The sequence below is a fragment of the Gracilinanus agilis genome, chromosome 3 (assembly GCF_016433145.1).
Source record: "Gracilinanus agilis isolate LMUSP501 chromosome 3, AgileGrace, whole genome shotgun sequence".
Taxonomy (NCBI): domain Eukaryota; kingdom Metazoa; phylum Chordata; class Mammalia; order Didelphimorphia; family Didelphidae; genus Gracilinanus; species Gracilinanus agilis.
This window is the reverse complement of record NC_058132.1, coordinates 415,963,875-415,985,301: the sequence shown is the minus strand read 5'-3', so window position 1 is coordinate 415,985,301 and position 21,427 is coordinate 415,963,875. Positions and strand designations below refer to the sequence as shown.

Below are 21,427 nucleotides of genomic sequence, written 5' to 3'. Positions count from 1 at the left end.
TATATCATGGGAAAAGAAAGGGAGGTCCTTAATCTAAAATTCCTCTCATACTTTAGATAAAGAGAATCAGAGTCTCAAAAGCACATGGAAAGGGCACAGAAGAACAAGACATTCTTGGGGTGGGCAAGATGGAATGAATTTGAGTTAAGAAGTTACTGACCTCATCAGCCCAGATCTTCATCCAGTCCAGGAGTTCATATATCTAATGGGAGAGGTCTATCCACATGCAATAGGAGTTCACAAAGGCACAAACTTCCCCTTGGTCTGCTAGAAGATAGTCCAGGGCCAGGCAATGGTCCATAATCATCACCCTAAGGGTTTTCTGACCTTTAGCTAGGATATCAAGTCCTGTAACAGCACCCATGATCTGTTCCTTCAGGTATCTGGCAAATGCCTCCTGTGCATCTCTCAAGTGTCCATGCATGACCTTTTTAGCCATTCCCCAGATGATTTCTCCTAATAGGGCCCACTCTCCTTTTATAACTAGGAAAAGGAACAGAGTATTTAGGGGCAAATCATGGGGTCATGGTATAGTTATAAAAATGCCCAGGGCAGCAATTGTACAGGTGACAGTGTCCAAAAAGGAGACAAGAATGTGGGTACAGTTAGGAAGTAAGGCACTGAGGGTGCACAAATCTACCAAGTGCCAATAGGACCATGAAGTGGGGTCTTATAGATCCAGATACCTTTAGGATTTGTGGTGATTTTCCATTATTGTATCTCCAGGAAATTTAAGAAACTTGGAAATAGTGAGACTCTTAATCGAGTATACTCAGACATTGTCCTAAGAGGCAACCCTGTTAGAGATATGATTCTATTAGTGAAAATGACACTGAAGAAGAGACCTTGCTTTGTGCTTTGATGCTACATCCTAAGGATCATGGGATGGTTCCATCTGATTCACAGTGTAAGTTTTCCACATGAGTTGTCTCCCCATCAGAATTTGAATGTGAGATCCTTAAAAGCAAAAACGGTTTTACTTTCCTCTTTGTATTCTTAATACTTAATACATTGTTTTACATATATTAAATGCCTAAAAATTATTTTTTCGTTTTTCTTTATATATACATTCAAACAATGAAGAAACATTTATTAAATATTTAATCTATAATAGATAGCACACTAAGTTTTGAGGATGTAAAGAAAACTGAAAACCCCCTATTCTTAAAGAGTTGTTGTTTTTTTTAAACCTTTGCCTTCTGTCTTAGAATCAAAAAATATCAGTTATAAGAGAGATGAGCTGTAAGGACAAGGAAACTGGGGTCAAGTGACTTGCCCAGGGTCATATAGCTAGAAAATGTCTGAAGCCATATTTGAACCCGGGACCTCCTGTCTCCAGACCTGGCTCTCTATCCACCTAGCCACCCCTAAGAACTTTTTTTCTTAAGTGAAATGGAAGACAAAAATATTTTAAAGATCCATGTTGTTGATGTCACACATAAGAACAGCAGCTAGAATGTGGTATCTTGGACCTCCTTGTAGAAAAACCATCGCACACAAGGAAAGGAAAATAAAATCCCCACCAAAGATGACAGGAAGAACTGTTATTTATCTCTATCATCTGAGGTCACTGACTTTTCCGGCATAAGGAAGTGGGTGAGTTAATCATAAGCCAGAGAGAGTAGCAACATTAACTGTACTTTTTTCCAGAACCAAATTAATTAACACTTTTATCTACAGTATGAAGAAATGACAGTTTAGAAATTAAACAACACATTCTGAGTGTTGTAAAGTGGAGAACAAATAGTTCCTTTCATTATTTGCTGGGACAGTGTACTAGAGAAATATTAAAATACTCATTCTTCATAACTTTCCTTAGAAAATGTACTAATTCCTTTCTCTTGACATTATTCAAAATTTTATCATGATGATAACTGGGGAAAATAAAACTTGAAATAAACTCACTGGAAACTGAAATGGAGGGCAAACACTGATGAATCGCATTTCAAAATTAGTAGAGGAAAGTTTGTGCACTGTCCATATGTGTTTTTTATTTGTTCGTAGGGACTTTCTTAATAGAGTTTGTGAGGAATGCTAAATAGATATCTCTGGAAGATTGCTCATCTCTCAAAGGGTGACTGATATTCCTGTTTGAAGGGAAGAGAGACAGAGAGTAAGAGAGAGAGCAGACTAGACTTACATCTACCAGCTCCCCTAAATATTTTTAGTCATTGGGCAGCTGGGTAGCTCAGTGGATTGAGAGCCAGGCCTAGAGACAGGAGGTCCTAGGTTCAAATCTGGCCTCAAACACTTCCCAGCTGTGTGACCCTGGGCAAGTCATTTGACCTCCATTGCCCACCCTTACCACTCTTCCACCTAGGAGCCAATACACAGAAGTTAAGGGTTTAAAAAAAATTTTCTAGTCACAACTGAGAACAATTTTTAGGTTAAAGCAGCTTTACCAGCCATTTTCTCTTAATAAGGGAGAATGACTAGAAGAGAGAATAAAGCTAATCACTTTGTGTAACTCTGCCTCATTTACATCCAATTCATAAGCAAGTCAATATATCACTCCCATAATGTCATTGATCCTCTTTGAAAATAAGGGTTGAACAACAACAAATCTGTAAATTAATTTAATTTAAATTTGAATTTAACAATTAACAATAACCCATTAAGTCATTCTCTATTAGTTCAAAGAATGTTATGTCATTATTTAGTACATCATGGTAGGTTGATACTCTAATATTTTATGAATTTTTTAGTTATTTTGAATGAAATTTTTTTTACTATTTCTTTATTAGTCTGGTTATTGTTTTATCAAAAAGTTGACTATTTCTGAAGATTTATTATGTACCCTCTTACTTGACTAACGGGAAGTTACACGGCACAGTGGATAGAGTGTAAGGACTAGAATCAGGAAAACTCATCTTCCTGAATTCAAATCTGACTTGAACACTTACTAGTACTGTGACCTTGGAGAAATCACTTAACCCTATTTGCCTCATTTTCCTTATCTATAAAATAATCTAGAGAAAGAATGGTAAATCATTCCAGTATCTTTGTCAAGAAAGCACCAAATAGGGTCAAAAAGAATCAGACCCAGCTGAAAGCAACTGAACAACAGCTTGGTTGAAGCTATGAATTGTCTCAGTTTCTCTGGTGATTCTCTAGGGTTTTTTAAGTAAATCATCTCTTCATCTGCAATTAGTGATATTGTGTTTTTGATAGCATATGGGCCTTTAATCACTATCACTTTTGTAATTCCTATCACAAATATTTCTTTTTAGAACTATATCTAATTATAGGAGGAAATTGGATATTTGTAACTACAGTGGATGCTGACTAAGAACTTCTCAAACCTTTTAAGGTCAATGAATCATATGTACAAGATAAGTGACCAAATTTGGGACACATTGGGAATGCATATAGCATTAATAAAAACTAATTTACATAGCTATTAACTAATAATGATAGTGATTATCCTCCTAAATTTTAGATATTGAGCTTAATTATAATAATAATGTGGATGATAAAACTAAATGCTTTCTATAACTACCAATGGCACATTAAAAATTTTTTTCACTCAACAAAGAAGTATTTTTTCCTGTCTCCCAATTCACAAAATCATAAAAAAGTAAACAAAACTCTTATAACAAATGCAAAGGGAAAAAGTTCTCATCTTGGTCTTGTCCAAAAAAAAAAAAAAAAAAGAAATGTCACATAATGAATACTGATTCCATCACTTTTCTCTTAGGAATTGGGTACCACATCTTTATCATCAATCCTCTGGAGTCATATCTGATCACTGTGTTAATCATAATTCCTAAATTTTTATTCATTTATCTTTAAAATCTCTTTGCATAAATTGTTCTTATTTTGCTCACTTCACCCAGCATCAGTTTATATAATTCTTTTCAGGATTCTTTAAAAACATCCTTTTCATACTTTCTTACAGCACATTAATATTCCTTTACATTAATGTACTATATTTTATTCACTGATTCTCTCATTGATGAATACCCTCTCAGTTTCCAAGTTTTTACTGCCATTAAAAAAAAGCTGCTATAAATATATTTTTTTAATATGGATGTGTGCCTTCTTTTTATGAACACTTTAAGAATAGAGGTCTACAAGTTGTTCTGCTAGGTAAAAGAGATTACACAGTATATTAAGTTTTAGAGCATAATTTCAATTGTCTTTTGAATGCACCAATTCATAGATCCACACAGTCCATTAGTGAATCTTTTTCTGAAACTAAAAAGGCAGAACTGATTCATAGCTCCAACAAAAAGTACCTCATGTGCCTAATCTAGCCACAAACTCTTCAATATTAACTATCATCATCTGTTGCCATTTTTGCCAGTTTTCATAGTGTTCATTGAACTCTCAGCATTGTTTTGATTTTTATTTCTCTTATTTTTAGTTATTTGGAGCATTCTTTACATTTTTAAATATCTTTAAAATATCTTAATAATATATGGTTCTTTTTTTGAGAAATGTTCGTATTCTTCTGAGCAGAGAAAGGCTGAAAGGAAAGAGAGAACAATAAACAGGGGAAAACAAGCTCAAGAGAAACATACATTTAGCAAACCATAACTGTGAATGTAAATAGAATGAATTCACCCATAAAATGGAAGAAAATAGCATAGTGAATTTAAAACCAGAATACCACAAAATGTCGTCCACAAAAAAAATAAATTTAAAGCAGATATATACATATAAATCAATAGCTAATAGCTTACCTTCTCAGGAAGGAGAAAGGGGAAGGAGGGAGGAAGAGAATGAGAAACTCAAAATTTTAGAAAACAAATGTTAATATTGTTTTTTGTGTGAGAAAAAATTAATAAAGAAAAAATAAAATTTAAACAGAAAAATGAAATATTTATATTTTTGACAACTTATCTTTTGGAAAATGATGTCTGTGTATGTATTGTTTATATATCTTACAAAGCAAGGAAATTTGATATGAATATTTCATTTTCCTATTCACTTACTTCCTTTCTTAAGTACATTAATTTTGTTACTGCAGAAATATTTCAGTTTCTTGTAATCAAAGTTATCCTGTAGTTTCCTTTATCACTTGTTTGATTAAGAATTCATATCCTACCATAGTTGTGAAAAGCATATGGTTCACTTCTTTTCTATTTTTAAAAATGGTATATTCTTTAATTTTTAAGGTCACTAACTCATAGAATATACTATAGAATGTAATGTAAGGTACTGCTTTGAATCTACTTTCTGTTTGACTGCTTTTTCATTTTCTCAGTAGTTTTTATCACATAGAGTAATGATGGCAAACCTTTTAGAGATGGAGTGCCAGGTCCTACTCCCATGCCACCCCCCAGACTGAGTGCCATGCCCCACCTCACCCCCCTTGCTTCCCCAGCCCTACCCTTACCCCAGACAGAAGAAGGAAGAAGTACTCTCATTGGACTGCTGGGCAGAGGGGCAGATGATGAGAAGTGTGTGTGGAGAGGGGGAGGAGAATGGCCCCAGCACTCTGTCCCCCCCTCCAGCTATGTGCCACACTGTGAGATATGCTCTCCTCAAACCTAGCTCTTCTCCAACCCCATCACAGGAATCATCTTCAGCAATTGCCATCTGTGCCACACTCTCCCATAGCATGTGAGCTCCCCACTCCCACATCCACCTTACTCCAAACAGGGGAGGGAGGAAGCACTCCCAGTGGGCTGCTGTGCAGACTGGTGGATGAAATGAAGAATGTCCTCTGGCACATGGAGAGAGGGAGAGGAACAGCTCCATCCTGAATTCTTCTGGCCTTCCAGTAACAAACTCTGGTGGGCAATGGTGTGCATGCCCACAGAGAGGGCTCCATGTACCCTTTTTGGCACCTGTGTTATAGGTTCACCATCAGAGACATAGGAAATCCCTTCCAAAATAATTTATACTATCTGGTTTATGCAACATTTGAGTTATTGAGTTTTATTATTTTGATTCTATCATTTAGTTTACTTAAAATCAATTTAATGATTACTACTTTATAACATAATTTAATATCTGGAAGAGCTATTAATACTTTATTTGTATCTCATTTCATTATTTCTCTTATTAACTGAAAACTTTAATTTTTCCAAATGAATTTTGTTATTTTTTTTTACTTCTTTAGAGTATCATTTGATTGGTATAGCATTAAAATCACAAATTAATTTTTGTGGTATTATTACTATTATATTCTCATGACATTTCCAAAAGCCCTGGAAATTCCTCTTGTTATTTAACTTTTTCTTTATTTCTTTAAGGAGCACTTTTTGATTGATTTTACAATCATATGTTGTGTGCTTTGGTCAATTGATCCCAAAATTCTTTACTAATTTTATTTGGAATAGATATTTTTTATATATTAACTATTGGCTCTTATGTATAGAATTTTCTTATGTATGACATTTTCTAAATTTTTTGTTAGGTGTAGGATTTTTTTAATAATTATGTATAAGATTTTTTTTAGCACGCAAAGGCTTTCTGATTTTTAAGTAATATTTAATTCATTAATTCTTCTATTTTGTTACTATGTTTACAAAGATGTGCTTTTTCCCTCTGAATGTCTATATCAGACATTTTTGCAAGTTAATTCTTCATTATAATTTTTGTTAACATGATCATTATTATTATGATTTGTTCTTTTATCTACTCCAGGGAAGCTTGGCGGCATAGTGGATACTAAATACAAAGTACCAAATCTTTGAAGCTTATACTCTTTGTAAGTTTTTCTTTCTTTATAAAATATCTTCTTTCTTCCATGGAAGTGTACATCAATTTATCCCTCTCACCAATATAACAAGATTTCTCCCTCTCTTTTTCCTAATTTCAATTCCTGTCTTTTCTATTTTATTCATTCTCCAATAAACTCTTTTCTTCTTCTGAGGCTACAGAAGTTATTTTTCCTTCACCTGTTAATGTTTGACTTGATTATATTCTATCTTCTTTTCCCCCTCTCCACTTCTAAGTTCTTCCATTAAATAATTAAGTCCCACATACGCATGAAAAAAAAAACCCTGTGGGCAAGGTGAAGCTTAGTCTATGATGTTTTTGGTTTGTTACTCCACCATCATATTCTGTTTGCATTTCGTTTTCATCTTCATGTCCCTGTGTACTTTTAGAAAGAAATCTTTTCATTATGCCCTTGCTTTGTTATTGCTGTCCTTGGTTTCTGCATTTGTTTCTTATTTTTGTGTTTGAAGTGTTTGAAAAGGAAATAATTTACTTAGTTCTGATTTTTTACTCTATGAGTTCTTATGATTAATTTTTAATTAAATATTTTATTTTTATAGTAATAATTAAGCTAAGATTTGCAGAGTGGATTTGGAACTTGCATTTCATATTTAGCTTTTTTGCATTTTAGAACCCATTATTCCATTCCTTCCTGGCATTCCTGGTGAATGTAGCATAGTCTTGTCCTATTTGGATTTCTTTTCCTTTATTTGTAAATAGTTTTGTCAGAACACTCATAAAATTTGTTTTGGGGTGTGTGTGTGGTTTTTTTTGTCAGTGGAATTATTAGCTTTAACCACTACTTGTCTATGGATTTGTAGTATAGTACAGTTGTTCTGGAGATTATCTTCAGACTTTTTAAGCCTGTCTTCATATGTTCAGAAGATCTGAACAATTTTCCTAAATAATTTCTTAAATTTTGGTGTTTAGGTTTTTTTGACATGCTTTTCCAGAAGACATAATCCTAATGGCTCTATTCATCCTTTCTTTTGAGATCAAAATCTATGTTTGTATGGAGATCATCATTTCTTTTATCCTTTCTACTTTTTGCTTTTCTTTTTCTAGATTATCCTACATTTCTGCTTATCTGCATTCTCAGTCAAAAATATTTCTTTTATTTTCTTGGTGAGATTTTCCACCTTGGAAAGAAAACATTTTCTTTTCTGCCAAATGTTACTGCCATATAAGCCATATTCTGCTTTCTGCTTTCACAATGCTTAATTCTTTTTTCAAACCATTCAGGAACATCTTGCTGTGGTTCCATACTCTTCTAGAAGCCCAGAAGTTTCCCCTTCCTCATTAGGAGCTAATTTATTTTCTTGTATCTTGCAAAATTTATTCACCAATGTCTGGACTCTTTTACTTGATCTGGAATCCATGTTCTCTACTGTTATTAATATTGTCCTGCTTTATCTACTTCTGTCCAAAGTATTAAGCTTAATGGAATGCTATATAGTTGCATATATGTGCCATGCCTTACTTCTCTCTGTTCCTTTCTTCTCTATTTGAGCTCTATTGCAGAACAGTAACAATTTTGTCCTGTTGTCCCAGGCAGGACAAAGTTCTTTCTGTCTTTTTAATTTCACTGTATAGGGAGGAGGAGAGCAGGTTCAGCTGAATTCTGCTGCCAGTTTGTGGTTCAGATTGTGTAATCCTACCTGAATAGGACTGGTGTTGAGTAGGTACATTAGAGATTAGGGATTAGCCTTCCTTGCCAATAGTTCACCAGAGTTCTTATTGTCCTAGATTATGAAGAAAACTGAAATTGCTTTATCTCATATATAATTCTTATTTTGGAGAGGCCATGAGGAAAAGAAAAACATCTTGTCTTCTATCTTGTTGGTCACATAACCTGGAAGTGCTACATTAAAAACTTTCCATTTGCCCAAAGCTGCCTGATTTAAGGCACTACTCTCCTGGTCTGGATTTTTCAAGATCTGGACCCTACTTCATTCTGAATAACCAAGCTATTGGCTTTCTCCTTTTTGGAATTCTAGTACACTGCTGGCTCAGACTCTCAGATACATGGAACGTTCTTCAAAATCTGAGCAACAGCACTGAGTATCTCTATTCCTTGATCTTAGTTCCCTATCCTACTCACTCAACTGAAGATCTTGGATTGGGCTAATGTCTGAATCTAGGACCTCTTTCCAGGATCAGAGGCACTTAACTGCTGCTCTTCTTTTTTTGATTCTTGCCCAGAACACAGCCCAGGAGCTAAGATGCCTCTTGCTATGATGCAGCAACAAGTCAGCCATTTACCTCTATGTTCACATCCAGTATGTGTAAGAGTCAAGACTTAAGCCTAGATCTTGACTGATAAGGCTGATCTCTAGTAATTATTCTAAATTGCCATATTTAAAAAAAAAATTTAATATGCCTGATTGTCTCAATGATTTAGTAACAGATCACCATAGTTTATTAATAATGCTTCACATTATTTAAAAAAAATTTGGGAAGATGATTACATATTACGAAATATCATTCCTATCCATCTGATCCTTGAGACAAATGTTTTATATAGCAATTACTAGATTTATAAAGTTAAAACATGCAAATGTTTCATATTCTTTTACATTAATCCTGCTATAAGCAGTATTTTTTGTACAGAAGTTGTATTTAAAAAGTGTGTATTTTAGGAATACAATTCTCATAAAAATTAAACGACAAATGCTCTTTGTTTTCAAAAGCATACTTTCATTGACTGATAAGAGGAGGAAAAGTTGTAGAAATCTGCGCAAGATTAAAATGAGCGAAGTCAAACAGAAGTTTAATACATAGTAAGTGCTCTCTTTATTTGAAGAAGTGATGTATTCAACCATTGAAAAGAATAAAAAGACAAAACCTTTAATCTATACACCACAGAAATTATTATAATTACTGAAAATGAAATTTAGGAAGATGAGTTCATGCTTTGTTTTCTTCTTTTCCCAGAATATCTTATGGGGAAAATGAGTTTTCTGGAGTCAATGATTTTAATAATGGCAGTCTGGAAATTTAAAAAATAACAAAACAGTTAGTAAAATCTAGATAGAAATAAAATAAATAAATTATCAACTCAGAGAACATAGGATTAGCATTTAAATCTTCTCAGTAGCTTCCTTTTTTTTTGAAGATTTATAAGTATTCTCATATGGAATAAACCATAATTCCAGAGCAAAATTTTTCTGAAAGGCTTATTCTCATTGACCAGTTGTCTATGGAATCTAGATATAAGTGAATCATCTAAACAATTTCTGGAATATAGTTGTGGTGACATCATTTAATTATTGTCAAAGCTCTCCCTTCCACCCCCCCAAAAAATAAATAGTTCATTGTATGTTGAGCTTCTGAATTTTATAAAAAAAGGTGGACAGCAACTTCAAATAGACATGCCCAAATATATGTCAAAGAAGAAAAGTTGACTAAGGGAAAAATTAAGCCAGGAGGTTTGAAGGCAAGAGGCACAGATTTATTCATTGAGATCTAAAACTATGTCTACACTTTGCTAAATTACTAAATTATCAGAGAATATCTTTGCAAAAAATGTTATACTTAACAATCTTTTCCAATAATAATAATAATAGCTAGTATTTACTAAGTGTCTACTAAGTGGCAAGTACTATTCTAAGCATCTTAGAAATATCTCATTTTATCCTCATAATGACTCTGTAAAGTAAGTGTTATTATCCCCATTTTACAGTTGAGGAAACACAAGCATAGGGAGGTTAAGTGACTTGTCCAGGGTCACACAACTAAGAATATGAGACTGGATTTAAATGCAGGTTTTCTTGATATCAGTCCCAGAATTCTTTCCACTGAGCTATCTAGTTGTCTACAGAGATAATCCCTAAAGCATGAACTTCAGTATTTTTATTCATTCTGTTTAAATTGAACCTTTTCGAAAAGCCATTTTCAGGGCTAATATAAGCAAATGGACTATGTGTGCAATATTCTTGCCAATGTGAAAATGCAATGAACTTTTTCTTCATCTTGCCAAACTTCAAGTTGGCTGAGGGAGATGGGTATTAGACAAAATAAAAAAATCACTTTTACTGCTGTTTTAGTTAAATGCCTGAAAGCAGAATTAACCTCATTAGCAATAGTTTTGAGTAGCTTACCAATGTTTATAAATAAGTTACATTTGAGGTTTGGACCCATAAAATATTGAGTCAAATTCTTTAAAAAAACAGACCATGTCACCCATTAAGCAATCTAAAAGATTCTGAGATTTCCTTCAAAGAATTCTCTTTGGGAAGACAGCTTAATATTCCTTCCAATGATGCTGGCATTAATCAATCTGTTTTCTGAATTTCCTTTGAGAGTTACATGCAGAGATGGCTAATGAGCCACACAAAAAATCAGGTTCATTATCTTACCTTACCTCATTTTGGATTTTGTAAATGGTATTACCCAGATAAATCACCCACTTTATTCATGAGATTTGGCTCAGGATAACCTTTCAATTTTTCCAAATATCAAATCAACCTTTAAAGGACAAGGATTTATAACCATTGAGAATATTCAAAGAATTTGACTGCAGGCATATATATTCATATAGGGTTACATGAGAACACCAGGATGAATGAATGAGAAAACAGGTAAAAATTCTTAGTTATAAGAACTGCATGCTTTAGAATCAGTAAAAAGAAAGTTTTCACCCTTCACTAGACCTAGCCTATACAGTAATTTTGTTAAAATACTGACTTTTTTCAGGTTTTCCATTTATATTCATATTACCTTTTACAGGAAGAGGATGAAAGCACCAAGGCACTTGAGGAATCTGGTCATCAAAGCAGCATCCACGTTCTTTGCATGTCTCCAGAGGAATTCCAGGGTAGCCACAATTTACTCTTGCCTTTACTTCCATGACACACTCTTCAGATGCTTTTCAAATTTGGTTAAAAGAATGATAAAGAAAATTAGTTAAGGGATTTATTCATTTTTATTCCATACCTTTATGGGATCATCCTACAGATGGGAAGTTGGAATGAGTCTCTATATCCAAAAATACTCTTCTTTGTTTCAGAATACTATGCAAATTGTAATTTGTCTCCAATATATTTTTATCTTTCTTAAGGCTGCTGTTACTATATGATTATAAGTGTAGTTTCTTATTCCCAGGGAAAACTGAAGTTAGGGATCCTTAGGTAGATTTTCTTTGCTAGGACAGATGTATCATAGGATAGATATTCCCTCTGAGAATATAACTGAGGGTGTATGAATATGGCTGAGATGTAAGTACTCATCACTATAATTATTAAATATAAATATGTGTATAAACATATATATAATGAGCATGAATTTTATTTGTTCATGTTAAAACTAATAAACTAATAGCTAATAGCACTAATAACTTTCCATCATAAAACTTTTTGAGATTAGTAAATTCTAATCTTCCTAATTTATTTCTTTAAGAATTCAATTCAACTAAGCCATTATATAACAGTAGTATTGTATAATCTGGTTACATTCACTCTCAGAGGTTTCTCAGAATTCAAAGAGCTGGTAAGCAACTTAGAGATGGAAAAAGTGTGTATGGGCAAATAATGTTAGATTATTAGGTTAACAAATCCTTATTGAATGAACCAAAGCTATCTGATCCACATACAAGTTAGCTGTGGCACAAAAATCTCCATTGTAAAAATCCTACAAATTTAAATATTAAAATCCTGAGTTCTGAGAATGTATCTACCTTATGACCAGTTTTTATGTATATTCAGCTGATTGGAGTAAAGAAACATAGTCCTACTTCTCTGGACTACATTACCTTGCTTTGGCAGAGGAGTGAAACACCAGGGGACACCAGGGGTCTGGGTATCAAAACAACATCCAGAAGCAAAGCATTCTTCACTAGAAATTCCTGGGAAACCACAATTCTTTCTGTTCTTTGGGTCCATCCTTGAACACTGGCATGCAGCTGTGTGAAACAAAGTTAAGTTTACCTTTAGTTCTTTGAGTTATTTTTGCATAAGTTTAAACAATCAAACTGTAGCTTTCATTTGTAAGCTGAGTAATACCTTGGTGGACCTTACCAATTTGATGATAAAATCCATTTCTGTATCTTGCACAAATTTGCTATAGAAGCTGATAATTCTTACCTGACACAATATCCTTAGGTTGAAACCCCAGATGATGAGTTGAGTTGGGTTTTTTTGTTAGTTTTTTAGTCTTAACTTGTTTATTATATTAATACAATGAATGAAGACTTCCTCCTCAAGACCTCTAGGAAGGTCCTGAGATGCCTTACAATTTAATTTTACTTTAATTTCCTTTAATATTGCTTAAATTCTTTTAATGCTTAATTAAGGTGAAGAAAAGCAATGATGGAGAAACTCAAATCAACCAGAGCTTTATCAGGGTTTTCTCTCTCGCCTTCCACCAGGAATCATCATGAGACATGTGGCTAGAAGCTACAAGGTCAAGAGAACCATATCCTTTAGTAACTAGGTAACCATGTCTTGGGATATTTTGCATCAAGATGGTTTAAGTTAACTTGTTAATCTTCATTCCCTTATCTTTCTTAAAGAGAAACAGGAGTAAGGACCACACAGACCAATTAGCCTCATTAAAAGAAACCTATTAAGAAATGCATTTACTTAACTTTCAGTCAGTCAGCCAACAAACATTTATTAAGCAATTTCTATGTACCAGACACTATGTTAACCTTTGGTAAACTCAGCTTTCTACTTACATGGCTTTTCTCCTCCAGCTACAGTGTACAGGCTTACAATAAAGAGAATCACCAGTAACCAGGGACTATGAAGTTTCATTTTAGATGTTTAGCCTTCACACCCCACAAGGCTCCTTGGAGAAAGTGGGTCCTGAGATTGTGAACGTATTGCACACATGTTATTTTTTTTATAACCTCCCCTGTGTTTGCTCAAGAAGCTCAGATAACCTCTTTTTTTCCCTATTCCACCAAAGTTATAATTTCTTTGTTTGAAAATGGAATTCAGATAGGCAGGCCTAACAAGACATAGCAAAGAGAAACAGAGATAAAAGACCTATGGTGAAGGCAAAATTTATTATATAAGGTGATGAGTCACCAACTAATCATGTAAGCAAAACACAAATTAGTTAAGAAGAAAACTGCAGTGAAAGCACATCAGGGTTCAGTTAGTATCCAGCAGCAGAAAATTTACATGCATAGCAGAGCATATGCTGCTGTCCAATACCAGCCAAGAAAAGTTAAACATTTATGATAAAGCTTATGGCTGCAAGAAGGAAAAAAGTTAATTATTAAAAAATCTGGGGAGAATAGAAAAGGTCAGCTGTTAATATAAAGGGCAGCTCTATTTTATGCTTACCCTGACCCATCCCCAACCTTGGGAATCCAATTTTTTTAATTTTTATTTAAAAAATATTTTCCCATGTTTACATGATTCATTTTCTTTCCCTCCCTTTCTCAGAGTCAACAAGTAATTCCAGTGAGTTATACAAATGTTATCACTTGATACCTATTTCCATATTATTCATTTTTCCAATAGAGCAATCTTTTAAAACCAAAACCCCAAATCATATACCCATATAAACAAGAGACAAGTCAAGTTCTTCTTCACTTATCCTCCCACATTTTGTTCTCTCAATGTGGATAGCGTTCTTTCTCATAAGTCCCTCTGGATTGTCCTGTATCATTGCATTGCTACTAGTAGCAAAGTCCATTACATTGGATCATTCCATAATGTTTCACTTCCTGTGTACAATGTTCTCCTGGTTCTGCTCATTTCACTCTGCATCAGACCATGGAGGTTCTTCCGGTTCATATAGAAATTCTCCAGTTCATCATTCCTTCAAGCACAATAGTATTCCATCACCATCAGATACCACAATTTGTTTAGCCATTCCCCAGTCAAGGGACATCCCCTCATTTTCCAATTTTTTGCCACCACAAAGAGTGCAGTTATGAATGTTTTTATACAACTCTTTTTTATTATGTCTTTGGGGTACAAACTTTGGAGTTGTATTCCTGGATCAAAGGGTATTCATTCTTTTAAAGCCCTTTGGTCATAAGGGAATCTTATTTTTAAAGAAACAGGATTTGCATACTCTAAGGAGAGGCAATAGAAAGAAATTAATCTTGGAGTTAGAAAGAACATGAATTTGCTTCTGACACATATTAGCTATGTTCCCTTGAGAGAGTCATGTAACTTCTCAGTGTCCTACACAATCCTCTAAGATATAAATTATGCAAAAGTTGTTGCTCTGTATAAGTATGAGTTTCCATATTAGGAGATCTTCCACACTAATGAAATCTAAAGTCTGGATTTTTAAAAATGAAAAATCTGCTAATAATATCACTGAAAAAAAAAAGCATGATCAATTGGCAAAGAATCATTAGCCCATAGGATGTAGATTTAGTACTAGGAAGAGACTTCAGAGGAGATAAACTTTACCAAAGTAATTTTATCAAAGTGAGAAATTTCAGGTTTGAGTACTTACTTTACATATGATATCATATAGTCTCTAGGACGGTAACTATCAGTTCCTCCTTTTGCAGGATAAGTATGATGGTATAGCATTGTGAAGTAAAATGGATATCTTGGATGGGAAATTTGCATTGTTGTTATTCTTGTTTTAGCAGCTTTGGTTTTAAGAAAGTCCAAACTCTACATTTGCAACTTTTCCTTTTTTAGTCCTCAACAAATGTCTTAAATGAGATTACACACACACACACACACACACACACACACACACATGCAAATTCCTTAATCAGAAATAATAAAGGAAAAAAGTGATCCTCGTATCTGAAATTTGCATATGGCCAAAAGTTACTCTCTTTAAGTAATTCTTTTAAAAATAAAATTATTTAACATTTTAATTTCTAGAAGGCAAAATGTTGAGGTGTTTGTTGAGTGAAAGAAAGAAAGAAAGAAAGAAAAAAAGAAAGAAAGAAAGGAAGGAAGGAAGGAAGGAAGGAAGGAAGGAAGGAAGGAAGGAAGGAAGGAAGGAAGGAAGGAAGAAAGGAAGGAAGGAAGAAAGAGATAGAAAAAACACCAGTACAGAGTGAGGAAATATGAATTTGATCCCTTATTCTATTAAAAATTAACAACATGAATTTAAGCAAGCTAAATAATTGTGCTTAGCTTCAATAACACTGGCACAAACATATCACAGAGTTGTTGTATTGAAAGAGTTTTGTAAAATATATAATATTATTACATGAATGTTATCTATAATTATTGAAGGGAATATTTCAAATACCAGATAGCAAATCCTGATAGCACTATCTTTAAAACAAAAGTAAATAGTATTTAGGTGAAGGCCTTGAAGGCTTCCATATGAAAAAAATGCATGAGAATTTGTTTCATGAGATTTTTTTAAAACCCTTACCTTCCATCTTGGAATCTATAATGTATATTGATTCTAAGACAAAAAAAGAAGTAAGGTCTAGGAAATGGGAGTTAAGTAATTTGCCCAAGGTTACACAGTTAGGAAGTTTTTGAGGCCAGATTTGAACCCAGAAATTCCAGGTTTGGCTCTCAGTCTACTGAGTCACTTAGCTGCCTCCTGTTTCATGAGTCTTTGAATCACAGATGCCATTTTTTCTTGCTATCTCAGTCTCAACTGTGTCCTAGACAGTTAAGGATCAATAAATAAATGATTATCTTAAAAGTAAGATGTAATGATGATGCAACTTGCCAAAACAATGATGAATCCAATGCATCAAAATTCAAAGGATGTAGTTAAAAGTCTTAAGGGGGAAAAGCATATCTCTACAAATATATATTAAGAAAAAGAGAGGGTTGATGAATGAATATTATTTAAAAAGTAAAAAAAAATTTAACCAGGTCTATAGAAGGAATATTAAAAAACTAGAGGTGAAATAAACTGGAAACTAAAAATACCACAGAAATGAGAAATAGAACCAAAACCTATCTTTTTAAAAAAGACTTACAAAAAATATAAATCTTTAAACCAAACTGATTAATTAAAAAATAGCTTATACATTGGGGTATATGGTGGAATAGGACAGAAGCTGACCTCATTTTCCAATTTTTCTCATGAATGTTTTACAATAATGCTTCTGAGTGAACTTTGAAGAAGCAAAAGTGGTTGAGTGGGGGAGAAATAATTGTCTGATATAAGACAACTTAAAAAGAAACTGCAGGCTCTGAATGGCTGTCTAACAACCAAATAAACAGAAGTCAATCCCTGGATATTAGTTTTCTCACCTCTAGCCTCAGCTTTGGAATCTTTAGCCAATTAACACTGTGAGTGTCAGTTGACAACTGAGTTGTGAGAGTGACAACCTTCAGCCAACAGCCATTGTGAGTGGCTAATTGAGAGAAGCTTGTGGGGCCAGCTTGCACTGATTATATGCTATACCACACTATAGCTATTGGTGAGAAGGAACCAATACTCACAAGAGAGTGAACCCTGGGAGAAAGGAAGTCCTGATTACTTCTCCAGGACAGAGAGATAAGAAAAAGCTTAGAGTCTCTGAAACTGCACTGGCTAAGAGTGTTGAAAGTGATCTAATTATTGGCAACCCTGCAATCCGAAAATGAAAAGAACTAAGAAATTATTTTAAAATTGTTATTTATTTATTATTAATTCACTATTATTAAATTAAAAGACCACCAGAGAGCTCAGGAAATAATTACAGCAATAACACACTTAATCCTGAGGCATTATCCCCACCACACAGGGAGAAGAACCTGACATTTGCATAAAATTGAAAATTTAGAAAAGGGTTACTAAAATTTTTTTAAATGAGGATAAGCAAAAGAGAAAGACTCCAACCACAAATAGGTTCTTTAAAAATAAAGATCAAAATTAAATTCAGAAGACAGTGAAATTAAAGAATCCTCTTTTAAAACTTTAAAAGAAAGTGTCAAATGGACACAAGCCCAGAAAAGAATTCTTGGGAGAGCAAGACTTTAAAAATCAAATGAGAAAGAGTGAGTGAAAATTAGGAAGAGAAAAAAAACAATGCAAAAAATGTAGAAAATTATGACAGAAAGAATATTCAATTGGAAAAGAAATCCCAAAACTCGAAGATGAAAATAGTTCGTTAACAACTTGAATTGTGAAAGGGGAAGCTGATAATTTAAGACAACAAGAGATAATAAAAATATATTTTAAAATGAAAAAAAGGAAGAAGACAGGAAACATTTTATTGCAACAGCAACTGACCTGGAAAACAGATTGAGAAGGAACAATAAAAGAATTCTTAGACTACCTGAAAGTTATGATTTTAAAAATGAGTGTAAATACTATCCTTGAGGCAACGATTAAAGAAACTTACCCTGAAGATAAAGTAGAACTTCAAAGAATTCATCAATCTCTACCTCTAAGACATTCCATCAGGAAAATTCACAAGAACATTATATCTAAGTTTTGTTATTCACAGGTTAAGGAGAAACAGTTTAAATATATTGAAGATACAATAAAGATAATACAAAATTGAGCAGTTTCTACATTAAAACAATAAATGGCATGGAATACAATATTTTGAAGAGCATAAAAGCTCAGTGAGTAAAAAGAATCTTCCCAGCAAAGCTGAGTACCATAATTCAAGAAAAGAAATGGATATTTAAAAAATAGGAGACTTTCAAGAAAAGACCAGAGTTGAATGAAAAAATTGATCTACAAGAATGAGAAGAAACATAAGAAGATAACATGAAAGACCAATTATAAAGGATTTAATAAAGTAAGAAATGTTGACTTCTTACTTGGGAAAATAAATGAATCATTAATTGGGTGGTTTGAAAAAATATTTATAAATAGAAGCTTTGAGGTTGAATGGAATATAAGAGAATGAGTTTAAAAAATAAAATTGCATAGAGAGGAATAACTTGGAATAATATTTCACTCAAAATCTAGGCAAGCAACTTAACCCTGATTGCCTTGTACTTACTGCTCTTCTGCCTTGGAGACAATAAGCAGCATCAATCCTAAAACATAAAGTAAGGATTTTTTAAAAAAGGTTAAAAGAGGGAATCTTAGAATATAGATTATAGAATATAGATTGAGAAGGAGGCTAAGGGGATAAGATAAGGAAAGAAATAATAGAAGTTGTTTATATAAACCAGTAGTTCCCAAACTTTTTTGGCCTACCGCCCCATTTCCAGAAAAAATATTACTTAGCCCCCTGGAAATTAATTTTAAAAAATTTTAATAGCATTTAATAGGAAAGATAAATGTACCTGTGGCCATAATTGCCCCCCTGGATCACTGATGGGATTCATAGAAGGATAAATAGATGAACAAGTAGGAAGATAAAGGGATGAGAATAGGGAAAGAACTTTAAAAAGGCAAGAGAGAAAAAGAAAGATGGGACTGAAGAAGGGGTGGGGATTAGGAAGGTAGTGGTTAAAAGAAAATTAGATTTCTGAGGAGGAATAAGACAAAAAGAAAGAAAAGGGGGGGCATTTAGGTAGCTCAGTGGATTGAGAGTCAGGTCTAGAAAGGGGATGGTCTAGGTTCAAATATGACCTCAGACACTTCCTAGATGTGTGACCCTGGGCAAGTCACTTAACCCCCATTGCCTAGCCCTTACCACTCTTCCTTGGAGCCAATACACAGCATTGACTCCAAGACAGAAGGTAAGGGTTTATTTAAAAAATAAAAAATAAAAAAGAGAGAAAAAGAAGAAACAACAGTGATTAAAAACAGAATGGAGGAAAATACACAACTAAAAATTATAACTTAGAATGTGAATGGGTTGAATTCACTCATAAAATGGAAATAGCAGTATGAATTAAAAACTAAAACCCAACTATATGATGTTTACAACAAACACATTTTAAAATGAGAGACACACAGAGTAAAAACAGAGGGGTGGAATATAATATATTATACTTTATCAGACCAAAAAATATATGCTTATACTTTTGTTACAAATGTTTTACTCTTTAACTTAGCATAACTAATGTATATAAATACAAAATTTCCATATGTTTGTAGGATTTAGTGATATGTATATAATCATTACTATTATAATATTGTTATTATCTTATAGTTTAGATGGGAAAAGTAATGTTTCTTATGCTTTTATACTTAATGTTAGAGGGATCCTACAATCTGTTTTCTTGCAATTGAACAAAAGTAACAATATAAGTTTAACTTCTATAAATTTATTGAATCTAAGTGACTTTTTAAAATTATTGGAGAATGTGATGGGAATAGGGCTTCTCTATTTCCCTAAAGCAGAGATTCGTTTCCCTAAAAGGTAACAAAAGTGACTTAGCAACCCAAATGGCCTTTGCTTTTCTTGATACAACTTTGTAGTCACCAAAGGTCACAAAAATTCCATTCATAAGGAATTAGAAGTCCTCAAATTTGGTAGATTTCTGAAGGTGAGAAAGTCATCATACCCTGCATTACTGTCCAGATCCATTTCAATATGGAGATGAAGAGGCTCATGTCTGTAGAAGCTACATGTATAGCATATCTTTGCTGTATTGGAGCAAACTAAATCTTTGATTAACTGTTCCATTACTTACAAATATGTCATATCAATCTAAAACCAAACATTAGCTAAGAGGGTGATGGTGTTAGGTGTAACCCTAATTGTTGGTCTAATTGATAATTGGGATGAGTTGACATGAGATCATGGTGGAAATTGTAGTTAAGTTTGAGGAAGTGATCAGATGCCCCATAACACAAAATGTTATCTAGTAACCAAAGCCCTTCTGATTGTGTATAGGAAGTCCTTTCTGTGGGACAGGGAACAAGATCCTACCCTAATTCTCTAAGTAGAAGGATCATTGCTCTGTGGAAGCAGGGGGTGGATTGCCTTCTCCACTATGGAACTGGGAAGGTTGTATGAAAATTTTAAGCAAAAATTTGATGAGTCACAGCATCAATGGCTCCTGTAGGCATGATCTAATGCTACCAATACTGAGAATACTCTCTGCAGCTGAATTTTGTATGCTGGGAGAACACTCCAAGCACTTACTTTTATACAGTCAGATACATTTATTAAGTCTCCATAAATGAACCACCCTTTGTTCCTTTTTTGGTAGCTAAGTCAGGAAATTTGGCTCTATAAAGATAAATTCTTATTTTAGCTGTCTCTCTGAGAGGGGATTGAAAAGAAGATGAAGTTTCTAAAGGAAATCTCTTTGATAGATTGGATCTATATAGCAACTTCTCACCAGCCTATCATAGGCTATGATCAACATATTTTTATATAGATTTGCTTCAGACTTTAGGTATGCATCTACACTGCCTCAAAAGTATTCCAGTTTGGTTTGATCAATTAGAGGACTTTAAGCATGAGGCCAAGCAAGTTGTGGCTTAAGCAAATACTGCTATGAGTACACATAGACACTCTTGGAATTGGATTAGGAGCCATAGAGTCCACTGCAACCTTGGCAAGTGGGTGGAAGGGGACGATACCATTCCTAGGAGAGAGCTTTGGGTGTGACTTCTGAAATGTGAAATAAGAAAGCAATTGATGATTAAACCAGGAGAGCAGGTGTAAAAAATATAGGAAGAAAAGCAACACCAACAGTCTAAGGAGTCCTTCAGGCCCACCTATCCCTGTGATTTAAAGCTTCTTTAAAGCTTCTGCCTCATTTGGATCATTCAAAAGAGAATACTAGGTGGGACAAGCAAGGGAGGGAATATTGATTAAAGCTATGTCTTCACTAGCAAAGGAGGTGAAGGAAACTGGAGTATTTTTTATACCAGTTCTCCTTTCAACAATATTGTGTTGGGAGCCAAGATGAGGGCAGAGTAGCAGGAGCTTTCTGAATCTCCTTCCAACTGATCATTACAAAGCATCTCAAAAGAACAGAAATCAAAATCAGATGAGTAATGGGCT

General features: G+C 33.7%; 1 protein-coding gene across 1 annotated transcript; it reads right to left on the bottom strand.

Moving 5' to 3' along the window:
- Positions 1–202: 202 nt before the first annotated feature.
- Positions 203–13,424, bottom strand: TFF2 (trefoil factor 2). The gene is made up of 4 exons (XM_044669236.1): positions 13,346–13,424; positions 12,422–12,571; positions 11,392–11,538; positions 203–483 (listed from the first exon to the last, which is right to left on the bottom strand). The coding sequence occupies exons 1-4, from the start codon at positions 13,422–13,424 to the stop codon at positions 203–205; spliced, it is 657 nt and encodes a 218-aa protein (XP_044525171.1).
- Positions 13,425–21,427: the final 8,003 nt, after the last annotated feature.